Source organism: Cupressus sempervirens, chromosome 4 (assembly GCF_028749045.1).
Source record: "Cupressus sempervirens isolate cs-2001-9-10 chromosome 4, ASM2874904v1, whole genome shotgun sequence".
Classification (NCBI taxonomy): domain Eukaryota; kingdom Viridiplantae; phylum Streptophyta; class Pinopsida; order Cupressales; family Cupressaceae; genus Cupressus; species Cupressus sempervirens.
Genome location: NC_143121.1, coordinates 9,567,377 through 9,588,569, shown reverse-complemented (window position 1 = coordinate 9,588,569; position 21,193 = coordinate 9,567,377). Strand labels below are relative to the sequence as shown.

Sequence of the window (21,193 nt, the reverse complement as noted above, 5' to 3'; positions counted from 1 at the left end):
CATTTCTAGTACCATCTTTTGGTAAGGCATGCTATGTTCTCACATTTATTGATGACTTTTCATAGTACACTTGGGTCTTTTTCCTAGCTCATAAGAGTGGAGTATTTGATAACATTATCACATTCAAAGCTCAAGTTGAGAAAAAATCAAGGAAAACCATCAAGATTGTAAAAACAAATAATGGCATAGAACATGTCAACTCTAGGCTTATAGAATTTTTGCACAAATGAGGGTATAGATCTTCAACATTCAGTTGCATGCACACCATAGTAGAATGGTGTAGCTGAAAGAAAGAATAGAACCCTTAAGGAAATGACCACCTGTATGCTTCAACATAAGTCTCTAGATCAAGTGTTTTGGGCTAAAGCCATGTGTTGTGCCAACTACATCCAAAACAGAAGTCTGCATAAGGCCTTAGATGGAATAACACTTTTTGAGGCTTGGTGTGGAAGAAAAAAAATTGTCAAACACTTCAATTTTTTTAGTTGTCCAGCATGGGCAAGGATAGATCCACAAAAGTGAAAGGCATTAGAACCACAAAGAAAACCATGAATATTTGTTGGATATCCTAAACATCTTAGGGCATACAAACTAATGGATCTAGAGACTCATGAAATCTCTTATGAGAGTCATGTTCATTTTGAAGAGACATGTCCTAGTTTGGCATCTTCAGCTCCTCCTTCTTCCGCCTTTGTGGATAGTGATCAAAGTAATGAAAGTGACTCGCAAGATGAGATTCCTCCAACTTCGAATTTTAAGAGACCACCTTCATAGGGTCAATAAATAGTTGAGGACATTCCTTCTTCTTCTTCCACTAAACCTCGTTGGACACAACAAACCTTGATGCAACAAGTTCATTGGTGGGAAATCCTTCAAACACTCAGAGGACTAGGTCACAACACAAGTCATTTCCACATGCATATATAGCCATTGCTACATATCCGCAGTCATTTAATGAAGCATCAAGGATTCCAGAATGGGATAAGGCTACGGAGGAAGAATATAATTCTTTGATGAAAAATAACACTTGGAACTTAGTTCCCCTTCCTAAGGGAAGAAAGGTGATTTGATGTAAGTGGATCTATCAAACCAAATTTATAGAGGATGGAAGTGTGGATAAACATAAGGCTAGACTAGTTACCAAAGGTTTCTCATAGGTTCCAGGTATTGGCTATACAGAGACTTTTGCACCAGTTGCCAAGATGAACTCTATTCCCTTGACACTAGAAATTGCAGTAGCTCAAGGTTGGGTTGTACACCAGATGGATGTTAAAAGCACTTTTTTGAATGGTGGTCTTCATGAGGAAATTTATATGGAGAAGCCATAGGAGTTCATATAGGATTCTACTATTGTTTGTAGATTAAAGAAGTCTATTTATGGTCTTAAGCAGGCTCCTTGGGCTTGGTATGCCAAAATGGATTCCTTCCTTCTCTCAGTAGGCTTCAACAGATGTCATTCTGATTCAAATCTCTACATTCTTTAGAAGGATGAATCTCACTTGATCCTAGTGCTTTATGTAGATGACTTGATCATTACAAGGAGCACTTCATCCATCATAGCTAGTGTCAAGACCTCTCTACAAGATAGATTTGCCATGATAGACTTGGGATAGCTACATTACTTCCTTGGTATTGAGATAACACAATCTTCAGCAGGGGTATCACTTTGACAACCCAAGTATGCTCTTGACTTGCTTTCTTAGTTTCACATGAGTGACTACAAGCCTGCTTCTACTCCTTTTTTATTAGGTGTCAAGCTAGAGGCTAAGTGCACAACTCCACTTGTTGATGCTACATTATATAGATAGTTAGTTGGGAGCCTTATCTACTTGACACACACATGCCCTAATATTTCTTTTGCAGTTGGTATGGTTTCATGCTTTATGTAAGAACCACATGAGCTTCATTGGAAGGCTACCAAGTACATTTGCACTACATAAAGGGTACACATACACATGGGATACATTATGCAGCAGGTATAGAGCTTCAACTAATTGGATACACAGACTCAAGGATAACCTTAGTGGCCAATAATCGCCAATTGGCTAATATTACTCATGGGGACCCTAGATTTGGCTAATTTTCTTCCACTTGAAGGTTGTCCATGTTGCCTACACTTTACCAAAATTGGGTCCCATGCTTAGGCTAATTTCCACTAATAATATAGAAGTATTTATATTTTAGTGAGGAATTCGCCATTGGAATCTAACTTTTCTATGTAGTAATTTAAATATATTCACCTATGTGCTTGTCTTAATTGATGGTCATATTTGCCAATATTTGGTAAAAGTTTAAGTTACACTATAGATTAAGTATGTAGATTTGACATGTGTCTCTATTCTAAAAAATTTTCATGAAACTTTTTCTCCTTTCTCACTTTGGTGCAAAATAGATTTGATTGGGGACACATGTCTTTACTTTGGGAACTTTCTTTAAAACTTGGTATCCTTTTAAAAGTTTGACTTGAAATAGGATTTGTACCATTCTTCAAGGATCATCCAATGGTTAAAAATAATAGAGGTGCTTCCCCCAAACCACCATTCAATAATTTGGAGGGATACTATAATGATAAAAGTGGGCTAAATTTAACCTTAAAGTTTGATAATTAATTAGGCTCCCTATAATAATAATAATAAAATCAAATTTTTGTGTACTTTTTCCCATGATTTTCATCAATAATTAAAGATTCATCCTAATTTTATAGAATTTTCATATGATTGAAAAATAATCGCCAATAAAATTAAAAAAAATTCTACTTAAAAATAAAAATTTGCCAATAGAAATTAATTCTTTCCCCATGAACTAATGTTCTATTTGCAAAAAAATTATATTTTTTTCTAAAGCGGGGTTTCTTAAAGTTATCCCTGCATAGACTTAGAATATGCAAGGGACTTAGATTCTTGCAAGTCTACTTCAAGGTACATATTTCACCTTGGTTCTAGAGCTATTTGTTGGTAGAGTAAGAAGCAAAACAATGTTGCTCTTTGTTCCACAGAGGCTGAGTATCGAGGAGCTATCAATGTAGCTACAGATGCTCTTTGGTTATAGCACATCCTAGAGGAGTTTGGATTTGATCTACCTAAGCCTACAGTTATTCATTGTGACAATCAGAGTGCCATTGAGATCTATAAGCATCTAGTTCAACATCAGCGGACTAAGAACATCGAGGTTCATATGCACTACATCAAAGAGCTTATACAGGAGCATATCATTGCACTACAATATTGTCCTTTTGTAGAGTAGGTCGCTAATGTCTTCACCAAACCCTTCACCGAGGTCAAGTATACTCACTTGTGAGATCTCTTGGGGGTGTGTGATGTTGCAAAAAGGGGAATCCCTTGAATTTTCTCTTCTTCTTCTTCTTCTGGGAGGGATCTTTTCCTCATCTGAGGTCTTCTTCTCTCTCATCTTCTTTATTGTACTTATCTCTCTTTTTGGAGGAGGGTTTTTTGCATGAGGTTTTCCCTCTTTCTTTGCTTTATGATAGATTGCATTGCATCATTCTATATCATAATTTCTCTTGTACATGGGTTCCTAACATGGCCTAATAGCCGAGACCCATCATGCATTTGTGAGCTTAAGTGCATTCCCCTAAGTTGCACTTAAGGGGGGGGGGGGGGGGGGGGGGGGGGGGTTGTGTAAATAGGTATTTACTATTTACATTTTACTTAAGTTTACTTAGGTTAGTGCATTATTTTATTATTTATTTTTATGAGACACTTAGGAGTTTTCACACCTTTCTTGAGTTGTCATATTGACAACACAAAAGTACACAACTCTAATTATGCACATGGTGTCTACAACATAGGAGTTTGCATCATTCATAGTTATTCACACTCCTAATTTAGCACATGTTGTCTATAATATTGATTTGCATGTCACACCATTGCAGGCTTATCCTCTCATCATCATACTTACTTTCGTGCTTAATGAAGGATAACTCATATTTGATGGACATGTGCCTGGTTGTATGTCTTATCATGATGCTGATTCTAAGGCATTCTAGATGCATTTCAGAGGCCTTTATATTCAGGCACTTCTAGTGTACTTATACATTGTATTGAATACTATATAGTTATTCTGATCATACTCTGGTCTAATTTGTGCTTGTGTTTTGATTTCCTTGGTCTTGGGTGAACATGAGTTTGTACTTTTACCCTCCTATTGATTGCATTTAGTTAAAGCAATTAAGTAATTGCTTTCAATAAAAGGTGGGATTTTGGGTATATAAGAGGGATATGATAAGAATGAAGTTTAGAGTTCACTATTGACAAATTTAATTGAAAGTCGGTTAAATAGGCCGAAGATTGCCAATATTGACTCTATATAACAATGGATAAGCACTGATCACTTAATTTCATTTGCAAGTTGATAGTTTATACAATTGTAAGATATATATATCAATTACAATTGATTTTCCATTTTAGTAATCAAGAACTAAAGTTGTTGGTCAATACTTATTTGTGATAGTTTTCCAATTGATTATAACTAGCTATTGTAGACAAGGAATTTTTACAAACCTAAGAAGAATTTGTGACCAATATCTTCTATAGGGGATTGTCTTCAAGAGAAGAATATCAAGTTAAGAAGATCAATCCCTAAGGTTTGCCTGCCTTGGCCCTACAGAGCCAAAAGTGAAGTGAGTCTTGAAGACTCTATTAATGTTGGCCCAAAACTAAGACTTTTCTCTGTTGAATATAGGATTTATCTCATTCTTAGGCTTGTCCCTATCTTATACTTTTTGGAATCGGGTTTAAAGTACCTAGTAGTCTAAAAAACAACTAACAATGAGTTTCTTTGAAATCCAAAGAGAATTCATAGTACAATGAAAATTTTCAAATCATGTGCCTAAAATAAACTACAAGTAGCCTTATAAAGGGCTTCAAGAAGCTTTATGAAGGATTACAAAAACCATCAACTTTGAGAAGACACTATGAAAAATAAAATAAAAATAAATAGTGGACTGCATAGATAAATAAATAAATTGTTGGGGCCACATATACAAAATAATATTATATTAATTTATTTAATGATTTTGATGACATCACATTTACCACTAAAATGCAAAAAAAACTTATTGTAGAAATGATTTATGTCAAATTTTTACATATTAATTGAATACAATATAGGAAGCAAAAAGTTTGAGAGTAAGATTAATTCATGAAGATGGATGAAAATAAAATCAAATACCATAGTATTATAACACAAATTCAGAAAATTATAATATATCACTTACAAAATTATTATTATGTTAAATACAATAAGATTAATATAATGAAAATGAAAATTCATAAGCAAGAGAAAAAAACAGCATGTGTGAATCTGACATTACAAATCTATCCAACATATTTAAATAACATTTAGTTTTATCTTTGAAGAAGGTTTTTTATCATAAAATTAATTTTATAGTATAATAATAAAGATGAGACAAAGCTAAAATAATTAGGGAAACTAAAAGTTAGCTTAAGTTAGAGAAAATATACTAATTAGAAAAATTAGAAAACTAATTTAAAATGTTAAAAAAAAGATTAATATTTTTTTTTAAAATTAAAAAAAGCTATAATTTAAATTAATTTAAAAATAAAATATATAAATAGCAGCAAGAAATAACATTTCTATAAAAAGTCTATCAACTTAATTAAATCATTATTAACTAGAATACTCCACCTACATTATTTTAATTAAAAAACAAAAAACAAAAAACACATAACATAGTAACATTGAAGGCAAGAAAGCCTCTCATTCAATTGTTACAAAGTATTTTTATTCAAAGACTTTAATTACCCTATAATATTTACTAACATTTTTACATAAATAATTTTCGAATATATTAATTATGAATAATAGTTTATTTTATGGATTCTCTTAAAATTCGCTTATTCGTTTTCTCTCCATTGTTTGGAAAAGGTCAAATTCCAAATAGGACGGGCGAAGAATTTTGTGGAGCTTGTTCACATCCATTTGCAATTGAAAAACAATTCCATTTTCTAAAGAAAGACACGTTATTTCTTTGAAAACTACGTCGACTACAGTAAAAGAAATTCAATTAAATCGATAGAAGCTGGAATCGCTTGGTCTCTGGCCCCTTGGTAATTGTGAGCTATGGCATCTTCAACTCATGAACATCTGGCTGTTCTTCTCATTATTGTATTGTGTGCTACAATATCAGGTTTATAACTCTTTTCTTCAGCTCTTCCATGTTAATAGATCTGTTTTTTAACTCTAGGCTTCTCTTATCTGAATAAGTATACTTATCTACAATAAATAATTTCATAGATGATAAAAACAAATCAAATTCCATCTCTATTTCAATTCATGAGCATTTGGCTGTTCATGCTATAGCATTAGGTATATTTCTTTTTAGCTACAGGCTTTTGTTATAAGAAACAACTGTCTTATCCTTTTTGAATTAATGACACAGATAAAAATAATAGTCTCATCCTTTCTTTAGTTTCAGTTTTATCCTTTTTTTTTTTCATTTCCATGACACTGATAAGAATGATAGTAACAAATAGAAGAAATTAAATGTTTGTAGGATGTTATGCTACGGATTTCACCATACTGAACAAATGCCCATTTACAATTTGGCCTGCAAGTTTCAATCCAAGCAGTGGATTAGAGCTTCCATCTGGCATGCAGACGACTCTAAGTGTCCCTTCAAATCAAGTGGCAGGAAGAATATGGGGGCGAACTGAGTGCAACTTCAATGCACAAGGAATTGGGTCCTGCTTAACTGGTGATTGTGGGGGAGTACTGAATTGCCAATTGACTGGGGAAGTTCCTACAACTTTGTTTGAATTCACTCTCAATGGGAATGGAAACCAGGATTATTATGACATTTCTCTTGTAGATTGTTTTAATCTGCCAGTTGCAGTTGTACCCAGCTCAGGGAATTGCAAGACCATTTCTTGCAATAAAAACATTACCGCAGATTGTCCTGCAGAATTGAAGACTGATGGAGCGTGTAAGAATGCTTGCTTGGCTTTTCCATCTAATGATCAGTATTGCTGTATTGGGAAGTTTGTCAATAATTGCCCACCTAATGATTATTCTAGGTTTTTTAAAGGGGAGTGCCCTCAGGCATATAGTTATGCGAAGGATGATGCAACCAGTACCTTTGTTTGTCCAACAGGGGTTAGCTATACACTTACTTTCTGCCCTTGAATCCTTTCAGCTCTAGATAGAATAGATTTAGTGATAAGAAGGCTTGATTTGGCGTTTTATGAAAACATGGACTACAACTCTTGGGTTGTGTATATTTGAATGGAATCCAACCATGGATGATACTCGGAAGCCAATTGCAGAATTTTAATTTTAATCTTCAGCAAGTATTTTATTAGATTATTTAGATTTATCTTTTTTATGTAAATATAGGAAAAGGTATCGGTTTGAAACAAATGAAATTTAGTTTTTATTTAAGATTTTAAATATAGGTTAAATTTTAAATTTATTTGTTAAAAATAAATGAAATCTAATATGTATAATTTACAGTTATTAGTTCATAGGCTATTTTGGTAGATCATTTATGGTTGACTTTAATTTATTATTAATTTTATTATAAAACAAGAGCTGCGCCCAGCTGGAGTCCTCGCCTTTGGCGGGGAAGTAGGAAAAATTGTATCTGGTTAGCATGGAAAAAACTATTTTAAAAGATAAAGAAAAACAAATAGGAAAAATTGTATCTGGTTAGCATAGAAAAAACTATTTTAAAAGATAAAGAAAAACAAATTCCACATTTTTAAAATGTGACTGTAAAAATAGTTTGCATAAATGCAAGGTTGTATCATGTTTTTGATTTTTATTGTCTGGTGTTGTGCTTTAGCCCAAAATATATCTTAGTGGTTGAAGTGCTTCAAATTTTTCATTGCTGTGCCTGAGATCTTTCATTTTTACACAATGGTTTCACCCTCAAAGATTTTGACCTTGCCTGTGTATTAGTACATATGACAATCATTTATGCATAGATCTTATGACAACCATTGGTTATATTCCTCCATGGGCAACTTATGAAGATACTCAGATGAGATAAATTTGAAGGGAACATTCTTCCAGATATCAGCACTACAAAGAGTCTATCTAAGATGGAAATTGATGACAAATACTTCTCACATAAGCTTCTACTTGAAATTGTCATAATAAACTGTCCATTTTGCAATTTCTCAAGGTTTACCAAATGACTTTTCTAGATTGAAACAACTAAAGATTTTAGATTTAACAGATAATTTTTTTTCACTTACAATCTTCTCAATTCTCAATCATTAAATAATTGAAGGATAAACTTGGGCAAATTTGAAACAATTTTAAGGTAAAGTTCTTATAAGAATAGACCTAAATAAAAAATATTTTCACAGTGAATATGTACTCAAAGCTAAAATTTACAGAGTTGTTGAAAGTGGAGGGTTTATTGAAATCACTACAATTATCTAAATAAAAAAGTTAAATTTCACTCTTCTTTTAAGAGTACAATTATTACATTTACTGCAACACCATGTCATCTCATGTTTTAATGTATGTCTAGAGGATCTTGTTTGGAGCTTCTATTAGTTCTACTTGAAACCTGAGGAAGTATAAGAATAAAATTATAAAAGCAATAGTAAGAAATTGTATAAGGAACAATGCAATTTTTTTTCACACATGCTACAATATACAAATAATCATAATAAAAATATACGTAATTTGTAGTTGGGCGAATCCTTTAAAAAAAAAAAAAAATCTTTGAAGTCTGTTAAAGTTATCATTTGGTTGTATCATTAGTATGTTTCCTATTTGACCATTGCTTTTTGTAATAAAGAGTAATAATATATCTAAATCTCTAGATTAATAAATAAAGTAGATTAGTGGGGCGGGGGCCTTAGCTTGGTTGGCTAAATCTTCTTTGTTGCAGGGGGTTGGTCACGAGTTCTAGTCTCCCCCGTCCCTGTGGTACCGGTGGGCGTGTCGTGCCAGCGCTACCGGCCATGTTAAAATGTTTACTTGGCGCACTGTAGTTTATAGGGGGGCCGTGCTGCACCCGATTCTTGCAAAAAAAAAAAAAAAAAAAAAAAAGTATCAAATAAAATAGATTTGTATTATTTGAAAAAATATATATTTAATTTTAATTTAGGCAATTAAATCATTTAAAAATAAAATAAAAATCAATATAAAATATCTATTTTATTAAATAAGAATATGAAAATTAGAACAAATAAAACAGATTTGTATTAATTGAAAGAATATATATTTAATTTTGATTTTAGCAATTAAATAATTTTAAATTTGTATTAAAATCAATATAAAATATCTATGTTATTAAATATAAATATTAAAATTAGAATAAATAATATTAAGATTTCAAAACATTGAAATGATAATAAATAAATTAAATTGTGTATTTTTTTTAGTATTTTAAGTTTTCCTAAAAAGCTACATATAAATGTTCTTGTGTGTAACTTCTTGTAATATGGGGTTAGAGTATTTTAAAGAACTACAAATTTGAGGAGAATCCAACACTAAAAGGTATTTGACATATTCATATGAATGGGGTTCGAATTGGATTTCCAATTGTCACTATTTTGTTAGTTGTATATCTTTTATAGTGTTAAGTGTCAATTGTTTATTTAATATATAGTCCACTATCTTTCTTGGTTTTTGGTTTTTCTATAACAAGGGTTTGCATTCATTGTTTCAAAGTAGAGGAGGTATAGACACAAATATGGATGTATTTGTCATTCAATCATTAGAGAAAATATTTATTTTGTCATTATGTAATTTCAATTATGTTCTCTATGTGCATGAGAATATTTATGATGTTTTTGTTGGTGTGAAAAGTGTATTTGACATTTCTTAATTGCTACACTTACACTAGAAAATCCCTCTTTCTAGAGTGTAATGTCCTTTTGTTACTAATCTTATACACTACATTGTCAAATATTATGCATTATATTTACCACCACACTCTTCCCCTCATTTGTACAACTATTTATATTTTCCACAATTCTTGAACTGTCTTGATTTCCCATTAATGAAGGTACTTCTTTATTCCCATGTTTTTCCCTCACCCTTTCACACCTCATATTTCTCCATCCAAGCCTTGGGATTGCAAACATATGTAGGAAAAAAATAAATGTGGGAATCTAAAAAAATGTGGTCTTCATTGATATATTCTATAATATTGGGTAGAACAACTCATTGTAATACAATTGTTTACAAACTTCTTATTGCATAATGAAAAATATTATGTGTATGCAATTAAAATATATACAAACTATTACTTTAAGATTTAGGGTTATTACATAATGTAGTAGTTAATAATAAATATATTTGGATTTATATTTGATGATAAAATACAATGTCATGTTCAAATATTATAATTTTAAAATTGTATTCAAATTACTATGACAAATGCATTGATATTAAATTAATGTTTACTAATTGGACATGTAAACAAGACAAATATCACAAAATCAAATGATACTTTAACTTTTGAAAATGTTATTAAACATTATAATTGTTAAAAAATAATCTCATTCTAATTATATAATAAAATTTCCTTCAAAATTGTACAACATAAATTTTATTCAAAGATAAAAAAAATACCACAACGAATCAATATCTATTGATTGCACAAGACAAATATTTTATATTTAAAAATTAATATTAATTAGTTGCACAAGACTTAGGCAAGAGCCTACAACACAACAATAACTAGCCTCTCATGTGTGATGTCTTGGGTTTGAATTCACTTAACACATATAAATAATTAATTACAATAAATAACAATAATTAATCTAGGCTTCGACCATTTACTAATTAAAAAAAATTCAATTGCACAAGAATTTTTTTTAATATTTCAATATTAATATTAATCAATAAAACTTTTAATAAGTTAGCAATTATCAAAAAGGTCAAATCCAAATTTCCCTATCAGCTGATTTCTTGCACCTCCTATGGCACAAGTGCTAGTACTACCTTTGTTGTGGTTAATATTTTCCAAGTCAAATGAGAAATTATTTATCAATTTTAATTAAAAATGAGTCAAAACATGCCAAACTTTGACCTTTAAAATGATTAATTTTAATTAAAAATGAGCCAAAACATGCCAAACTTTGACCTTTAAAATGATTAATATTATAACAAATATCTGATCGTGGTCTAACATTTTGAATTTTTGAAATCCCGTGCCCAAGTCAAAAGTTGTGGAAGGTTAAGAAAATCTCTCCAAACATGTATTTTGATAATAAAAATATTATTCTCTCTATAAAAAAGAAGTTAGACGGGAAATTAAAAAATGCATATTATGGAGAATATTCTTAACCTCTTTGCATAATTAATCTAAAGAAAAGTTAGTTATACTACCTCTTATCTTGGGTACAAGATGGGCATTGAATTGATTTGATGAAGAAAGTGATCAAGAGAATGGCACATAAAATTGAAATTGATTTGATGAAGAAAGTGATTACAATCAAGTGCAGATAAAATGATTACATTTTAGGAATCAAGTGCAGATTATGGACTATGATGCCTGCTCTAATTGATATTTAAAATCTATACACATTCAAAGGTACCCCAATTTTATTCCTAACCTATGGCTCCCTATCTAGAAAACTTGTCACTGATTGGGTACAGTACATGTTTTGTATAATATGTCAGATTGATATCGTCCTGTAGAACTGAATGAGAGCTTTGAAAAAGTTGTAGAAATCTATTTGTGCGTATATTGGTTGGGAGCATTTGAAAAGTAGTTTCAAACATTGTAAATGGTGTGGGCATTACTCATCATGGAAATGCCCACAGCAAGGTGATTCTCATGAATTGTTTGACATAGCGCATTGACTGCAAGATCGAGTCAATAGAATGCAAGAGGAGGAAACAATGCGATACAAGAACCAAACTAGTGACATGCTTGCAGTGCCCGAAAAAATACATGTCAAATGTGAAGGTGGTGAGATATATTTTTGACAAAAAGTGAAATTGAATGTTCCACTTTGAGGAGGAATTCCATGACACAAAAATTATGCTAAAGGAAAGATGACGTGACATGATTGTGGTCCTACACAATATATGTAATAACATTATTTTATTAGTTATTAACCTTGAGAGGAGGTATTTATTTTGCAAAGCCTATAAATATAAGGCTATTTGTAATGAACGGGGTGGGGGAGGTTTACATTTTAGCAAAGGGGAGACTCTGGAGAAATTCTTATAGAAATCTTAAATAAATTCAAGTTTAATGTTATGTGTAATGGTTTGTGAGTTTGTATATTCTCAAAAGATAATGAAAAATAGATTTTGGTTTGAATATCTAACATGTCCTTCTCAATTATGATGACTTGTTTATTGTACAAATTAAATCAATGATTCCTTTGTGCATTCTTATAGATGATTTTATTTGGTGCGGAGAAAGACATTCATTTCTTGACATCTTGGTTTGGATGTAGTTGTATAGAGATCACTTTATATGTTGGGATTCGTTATGCTTCTTTCACCATTCTTACATTCGTGTTCTCAACACCCATTTGTAATCATTATCTTTACCGAAATCCTATACGATATTTGTATGTCTATCATTGGGGTTTCTTACATGTTCACACTGTCTCTACTTTATGCTTTTTATCATTTTCTACTTTCAAGTGAAAAGTACACAAAAATCACAAATACAATCACCTCATGAGGGAGCTGCCCCTCTCAAATGCAAAGGAAGATTGAAAATCAACAAATCGATCATTTGAAGTCTCTCCAACTATTGTTACATTTGTCACTATTAAAGGGGAGAAATAGTTAGTTTCAAAGATAACTTCATAGTGACAAATCTATTTACCAACATTCTTGTAATGGTCTCATAGTCTGTTGGAACAAATATTATTAGAAATAAGAATGTCAAAGTTTGGAGAAGCATCTTTTTTTATAGAATTGTGTATATTTGAAAGAGCATTTACATTTGCAATAATGGCCAAGTATACAAGGGTTATGACTGATTATTGAGGGATATTGTAAAGATTGATAGAGGTAAGTAGATAGATGGATGCTCCTATTTTTTCCATTTTTTTTAATTTGGAGGAGAAAAATATTTGATAGAGGTAAAATGATGGGGTTTTCCATCTTCCCTAGGACATTGGCTATTGAAGAGGTAATTAATTTAATTGGTGAGCTTAAAGAGTACTTTGAGTATTGGATTCGTGATCTTTAAGAGTATTTTGAGTTGAATATATAGGATTAATGCACAAAGCATCATGTTAGTATAAAATAAACTAAATATCATGCAATCTTTTGATGGAGAGAATGGATCTAGATGGTTTCCTGATTAAGGAACAATCTCTTGTTACACAATTTTTTTTAGAGCTATTAAGGATGATCTAAAACTTAGCAAAACAAGGAAAGTGTAAAATATTCCATTTACTGATTCTATAAGATTGTGATTTTATTTGGAGAACATGTGATGCATTTGAATAACTTGAAATATATGTGAATAAATTAAGAAGTTATAAATGTTTAGGATAAGTTTATTTTTTGATAAGGTTGTCATGATGTCTATATATTATTTAATATTTATTTACCATTAGATTATGATAATGTTTGCATGATAGTTAGTTTCTGGATTAGATTGTGTAACGATTTTTTTGTCATCAACGTTTCGAATCACACTACGTGATCCATCATCAGGATGAAAGAGAAAGACAATTTTTTACATTTCTTGCTCTTTCATCCCGATGATGGATCACGTAGTGTGATTCGAAACGTTGATGACAAAAAAATCGTTAGACAATCTAATCCATAAATTATCATAACTATTATGGATTGTGGAAATCTGATTGCATTAATGTTTGCATGATTTGAAATGAATGGATAAATATCTTTATTTACAAAATCAAGGTACACAAATTCATTATTAAAAACATCCATTAGTTGGCTCTATGAAAATATCAATAAGTTGAAAATTAGAAATTCTGAAAGTTCAAAAATTAAATGTTTCAATTTATTAATATAGAACTGATTTTATGTCAAGTTTGTAAGTATGAATTTAATATAATATGATGAGTAAGAATTAAAGACGAAGATTAATTGATGAAGATGGATGACAATAAGATCAAACACCATATATTATCATAACCTAAATTAAAAAAATTAAAGTACATCCGCTGTTTTACTATCATTATATTAATAACAAAATGGAAAATAAAATAAAAATAATAAATAATAATAAAAAAATATACCAATATGGATTTCGGATTCACAAATCTTCTTTTAATGGGTGATTTCAGATTTACAAATCTATACAATAATTTTAAACAACATTTTTTAATCATCAGTTTAGCATTATTAATAAGTAGCTAGATCATAGACATCACAAAGGACATCACGAAAGAAAAAGGAAAGAAAATGAATAATAAACAAAATGACAATACGAACACAAAAGCAAAAAGTTATTAAAATAAAATTAGATTATTACCTTTTTTTTTCAAAATTTAATTGATTCTTATCCTTATCTCACAATCATTTAATTGAGAATATTAGTTGTGACAATTATTTTTGAAGGTTTTCTTAAAATTCGCTTCTTTGTTTTCTCTCAATTGTGAGCAGGCTAAAGGTTTGAAAACAGTGCCAAATTAGACAGGGAGAAGAATTTTCTCGAGCTTTTGCACATCCATTTACAGTAAAAATAAAACAAATTCCATTTTCGAAAGAAAGATACGTTCATTCTTTGGAAAGGCCGTCCATAAGTACGTCGACTAGAATAAAAAAGAAATCCAATTAGATTGATAGAAACTATAGTATCTGGGTAATTGCAAGCTACGTCATCTTCGATTATGAGCATCTGGCTGTTCTTATTATTATTATTGTATTGTGGGCTTCCATAGCAGGTTTATAATCTTTTTCAAATTGTGATACAGCTATTAAGATTTAACTGTGTGATTTTTGAGTCAAACTCATTGACCCATGTTACATGAGTAGTGATTCAATCTCATGAGAATAAATGGAACACTTAGCACTTATTGAATCTAGATGATGCTCACAAGGGTGAAGCACCAGGACTTCTCGGGAACCTTCACCAAGTTTTGTGCATTATGAACTATTCATTAGAAAGCCCCTTAAGCCCCATTTGCAAAACCTTTTTCAAATTCCTAAAATGGATTTTTTGAGCTTGTGTTATCTCAATTAGTGTATTCATTTAGTTAATATGTTAAAAATGTCTAGTGGATATCATTGAAGTCAAATCAATTTTTGAATTTGTTTTATACAATAAGTCTGTTTATTGTGTTCACCTCCGCTATTATCTGCTGTCCTTGTATAGCACTTGCTTAATAAATTTTAAAGACAATTGAAAATAAATCAAATATGTTTTCACTTTTCAAAAATACATTAAGAACGATAATTATATCTTATGTTATTATTGTACTGATTGTGTTCATCTATCATCTTTATAATCTTGTGTTTCCATGTAATTGCTTAAGTATATTTTGTGCTTAATTTAAATCTCAAAAGAATTTAGAATGTGTAAAAAGGATAATTCAAAATGTTTAGCTATTTTAATGAAGCAACCACTATATAAGCTAAGGAAGAGAGGAGCCACTAAACATAAGCATTGGCTCCACAAAAGCCTAAGTAGTAGCATGGGGACTTTGCTGATATTATATAATGGCTGTTTGCATAGTGAAAATAATAATCAAAATTTCTTCTCCATTGAAATTACTAGTGAAAACATTTGTAGAATGCTCTGTCAAAAAGATGAATAGACATTACTATTAGAATTTAGTACAATAAAGAAAAATCAAATTAAATCTAATTTTTTATATTTAAAAAATATAATTTAAACTCAATTTTCTACTATTTGCTTCCTTTTCTTATCCTAGGTAGTGTAACGCCCCCAGGGAACCCAAAAGAAATTAATCTAAAGTTTCACTAATTTTGCCAAACATTTTTTTTTTGAAAGATAATAACTTAACAACAATAGATATAAAATAGCGGAAGCAATAACATACACATAAATGCATACCATAAAGAAAATTACAATTTTTAAAGGTCCCATGATGTTGAATCACATTTATGTTTAATTAATACTAAAAACAATATATAATACATCCACAATAAAGAATAACTACAAGTTCAAATTCATTTAAATAATATCTAATTATCCCAAATGCCACTTGGCAATAATCGGAATGCACAATCATCCACTATACAAGTCATAGCGTATGAAAGACTGAAAGAATATACATCATAAAAATAAATCACATCATCTCTTTAAGATCCATGAAATAAAATACAATACAATAGGTATAACCATCCATCATAGTACACAAGAAAAGAATGAAAGAAAATGCAGAACAAGGAACTCCAGCCACAACATTGAACTGACAGATCTTAGTGGTAAAAGTAGAAAGCACTACCACTCGACCTCATGGTATTCCAAAAAGGGTACACTCCCATCGTGTTGAGGAGATAGTCTGAAGTCCCAAACAAGATAACAATCCCAAAAGCCAAAAGTAACATCTAGGTCAAGGAAAACTTGAAAGCAATCTAACTCAAGGTACCAAGACACAAGTGACATCTAAACCCAGAGGCAAACAAAGACACATAGGGAATCTACTATGTAAGTTGGCAAGTGTCATCGCATGAGCCAACTCTAAGGTTACCCTAGTAGCCTTTTAATACTTTTCCCCCCAGTGTCTCTATACGACATTAGTATCTTTTTGTACTAACAAAAGATTACTAATGAAGCAAGGTCACAACCAAGCATCCTCTCTACTCCCATCCTAGTCTATACTAGTACTCGGGGCATGGGAAAGTAAAGACAAACACTCTTATTAATTTATTTTACTCTCATTTAATGTAGTGTTATCACTTATTAAAATAACCTACAATGGGTTACCCGTTAGCCTCTTTAGGGTGTCGGCCTCCATTGCAAGCCACTTCCCAATATAACATACAAATAACCTAACCTAGGCTCAACAAAATTAGAAAGTCTCATGCAACCATAAATACTCTTCAGTCCTTAAGAAAGAAACTAGAAATTATTGAAAATACATCACTGATCAAAGTCGCAGATTTTACCCATGCAATCATCCTAACAAGACTGTTTCAAAATCAAGTACATATTTGCAAAAATCATGACATCATCAAAACAATATACTTTTGGCCTCTGATAGATATCCTAAAACTCGTCAACACTCTAAGTTAACCCCAATCTGACATACAAGAAAACATACAACAGGCATTGTAGTTTCAAAGTTTTCTGTTTGGTTTGGAAAACACATAATTTTGGTTAACATTAAGGTTCAAAATTTCATTTCATTGTAAGTTTTCAGTTTGATAAAGTTTACAATTTTCCTCTTACAAATTAACCCATTTCCACATTTCAATTTGAATGCAATTACCACTAACTTTAAAAAAACATAATATTACCTCTATTAAATATTATTAAAAAATTATAAATTTTTTTCCTTAAATTATTATATTTTTTTTATTGATTTATTATTAAAAAATTACAAATATTAACAACTATAATAATTAATTAATAATATAATAAAAATTAATTTAAATTCATTAAATAACATTTATTATTAATTAGTTTATTAAAATAAATATTAATTAAATTAATTACTAAGAAACTAAAAATTTAATCTAAAAATTTAATAAATTATATAAAAATACTTAATAATTAAAAAAATCTATTAATTAAAAACATTGATAATGAAAATTTTAATCAATTTTTTAAAAAAATTATAAAACAAGGTCAACATTTTTAAAGGACCATTGGCCTGCAAGGGCATGATTGCCATAGCAGACTATTGTGACCACAATAGTGTATTGCTACTATAGTGGTAGTACCTACTACATACACAACAACTCTACTATTGACCATCATAGGCAAGGCTTCATGAGTGGGGTTTTGGTGGCCCCGCCCACCAATATATATATATAATTTTTTTAAATTAAAACAAAGTAATTTTTCCTCCCCCGTCTTTTGATTTTATTTACTAAAATAGGTAATTCTGACCTTCCTTAAATTTGATTATAAAACTGTTTATATATATATATATATATATATATATATATATATATATATATATATATATATATATATATATATATATATATATATATATATATATATATATATATATATATATATATATATATATATATATATATAAAGGAATTTTCTCCAAATAAAGTGATAGGAGAAATACGGGAGGTCAATCAAATTTGTAGACTCACCCACAAACCCTATGTGATTAAACATTCTATTTAATTAATAGAACAAGGGTTTCTAAATTTTCAATACTTATATGTAGACAATTTTGAAATGAAGAATAATGAAAATATATGACAAGGGTTTTAATTTAATTAATTCGTTCACCGATGAAATCAAGAACATAAACCAGTAAATTACAATACAATGATATCAACCAAATCTAAAATTCTAAGAATAGATTTAAAATTTAAGAATGGAAGACTACTACACAAATTAACCACAAGATTCTACCTGAATTTTATGCTAATTCGTCAACACATGGAGCACACAAGTATTTCTCTTTCTTTTTGCAAACCTCCTTCTCTAAAATTGCTCCTCCAAAACCCGGTCCCTAAGAAATGAACTCTATATTGCTAATAAAGATTTCTTCCCTAATTTAGTGCTTTGATTGTGCAATCACACGAAAAACCCTTTAGCTTTATTATTTAATTATATTTTAATATTCATGCACAGCGTTTTTCCATTTAATTAAAATATCTTTATTAAATAATTTTTTTTCTCTCTTTAATTAATTTTTGAGACATTTTTGATAAATTTTTTTATCAACTTAAGTAATAATAATATTTAGCATTTATTTAAAAATGATCTCCTAAACATATTATTATTAAATTAAATAAATATTATTACATTCAAAATAAGACTTTAACTAAATCTTTAAATTAAATTTATTTATTTAATTAATTTTTCAATTAATTAAATATAATTAAATATCAAATTTTCCTTATAAAATTTTCATTAAATTAAATCATTAATTATTCTTTTAATTTGATTTAATTATAATGGAAAATAATCACAGACCCATAAGACTGAAAATAAAACTAATAATAAAGTACATAAAACTAGATCAAACTGAAGGGTTATAATCATGAATTTACGTCACTTGACAAATTCAAAAGGTAGACAACTCATATTCTTGCTCTACTTTTTAGGACAAATGGTTTAAGGATAGGATTTAGACTCAAGAGTTATCTCCACTCTCTTATTATTGAGATATTGCAATAGGGTGCACTTATCTTGGCAATTAATTTAGGGAAATTGATACCGAGTACATGCAGTCTACATAAAATCTACACATGTACGTACACATATATTTTAAACTAAACATGCAATGGCAAGAAGTGGTGTATCATGTAGATTCCAACTAGTAGGTGATTATGGCTCCCTCCCTCAACCATATCAGAAACATCATATATAAAATAAAACATACAGGTACACCATATAGATGGAAGTATGGGGTAAGTATCCATAGAAAACACATATAAATAATCCATCTAACTAACATTATCAAATAACTGAATAACTATAAAAAATCCTTATCATCAAAGAATAATCATGCTTACATGAAATAACTAGTACTAAGTAATCTCATCATATAATCAATTGAGCAAGAAATGATATCCAATAATTTGGAAAACAAATACCTCTAATCATCAAACATAATCATATAGCTAGCCTAAAAGAGTTCGGCAAAAATAACTAAAAAGAAAACTAGGAGTATGCACTAGGGGTAGGCACTATAGGTACTCTATTTGCTTCCATTGCTTATCCTTTATATATTAAAGTAGTGTATAATTGTAATTTTTGATTCATTAAAGATCAAAATAGAATAAAATAATATTCTTTTATCTTTTTAATGTTTATGACACAAGAATTATCCATGTTATTTTCAGCCTTAATAAACTATTTAAAATAGAGTAGTATAATAGAAGAAAAGACTAAAATAGAAAAATAGTATAAGATTAAATAGAAAACAAATACACACTAAAGATATAATTTTATTGATAAAGCACTTGCACATCTTGTTACATCAATCTTCACGAGAAACATATTTATTTATAGTCTCTACAAAGCTCTCCGAAAAGTTCTTTAAATGCTTACAATAGAAATAAAAAAGAACTTCTGGAGTCTTTCTAACAGCGAGAGGAGAATTCTAGAATTGTTTATTGAATGTCCACCTTCCGTGTATAGTTGGTTTTGATTAAATAAACATTATATTATAAAAAGCTTTTAATCTTTTAATGTTCATGATACTGATAAGCATGAATGCAACCGCGTATAGTTATGCCTTTTAGTAGAAAAAACTATTTTGATCAAGATTATTTGTGTACAGTATTTGTAGGATGTTACACTACCAATTTCACCATATAGAACAAGTGTCCATTTACAATTTGGCCTGGAAGTTTCAATCCAAGCAGCGGATTAGAACTCCAACCTCCCATATAGACAACTCTAATTGTCCCTTCAAATCAAGGGGCAGAAATGCAATTTCAACGCACAAGGAATTGGGTCCTACTTAATAGGTAACTGTGGGGGAGTTCCTACGACATTGGTTGAATCCACTCTCGGTGGGAGTGGAAATTGAGATTATTATGAAATTTCTCTCATAGATGGTTTCAATTTGCCTGTTGCTAATTTACCTAGTTTAGGAAATTGCGAGGCCATTTCCTACAACAAATACATTATTGTAAGTTGACCTGAAGAATTGAAGATTGATGGAGGGTGTAGGAATGTCTGTTTGGCTTTTCCTTGTAGTGATCAGTACTACTGTCATGGGAAATTTCTCAATAATTTTTCACCTAATAGTTATTCTAAATTTTTTCAGGGGGAGTGCCCTTAGGCATGTAGCTATGCGGGGGATTTCACTTCTAACACCTTTGTTTGCCCAACGAGGCCTATCTACACTGTTACTTTCTACCCTTCATGAATACATTCAGCTATGGATAGCATAGCTTTAGGGAATTTTATTCAAAAATGTACTGCAACCTTTTCGGTTTTGTATATTTGAATCGAATGCAAACTTGACTGACAGTTGTGAGCCATATGCAGAATTTTTATCATCATTTTATGTTTGTACTGAGTTCTTTCATCTATATTGACATTTGTTTTAGTAGGTAAAAGTTTAAAAGTTTAATGAAAACTAAAGTGTCTACTTATTTATGTAAAGCATAGCATTAACTAAAA

At 30.1% G+C, this 21,193-nt stretch overlaps 1 protein-coding gene and 1 pseudogene across 1 annotated transcript; both read left to right on the top strand.

Moving 5' to 3' along the window:
- The first annotated feature begins 6,102 nt into the window (after positions 1 to 6,102).
- On the top strand, positions 6,103 to 7,164 carry LOC149559679 (pathogenesis-related 5 protein Cup a 3-like). Its single transcript, XM_089823488.1, has 2 exons — positions 6,103 to 6,169; positions 6,536 to 7,164. The coding sequence occupies exons 1-2, from the start codon at positions 6,103 to 6,105 to the stop codon at positions 7,162 to 7,164; spliced, it is 696 nt and encodes a 231-aa protein (XP_089679614.1).
- A 13,129-nt stretch (positions 7,165 to 20,293) lies between these two features.
- Positions 20,294 to 20,936, top strand: LOC149559678 (pathogenesis-related thaumatin-like protein 3.7 pseudogene; annotated as a pseudogene).
- The last annotated feature ends 257 nt before the right edge of the window (positions 20,937 to 21,193 follow it).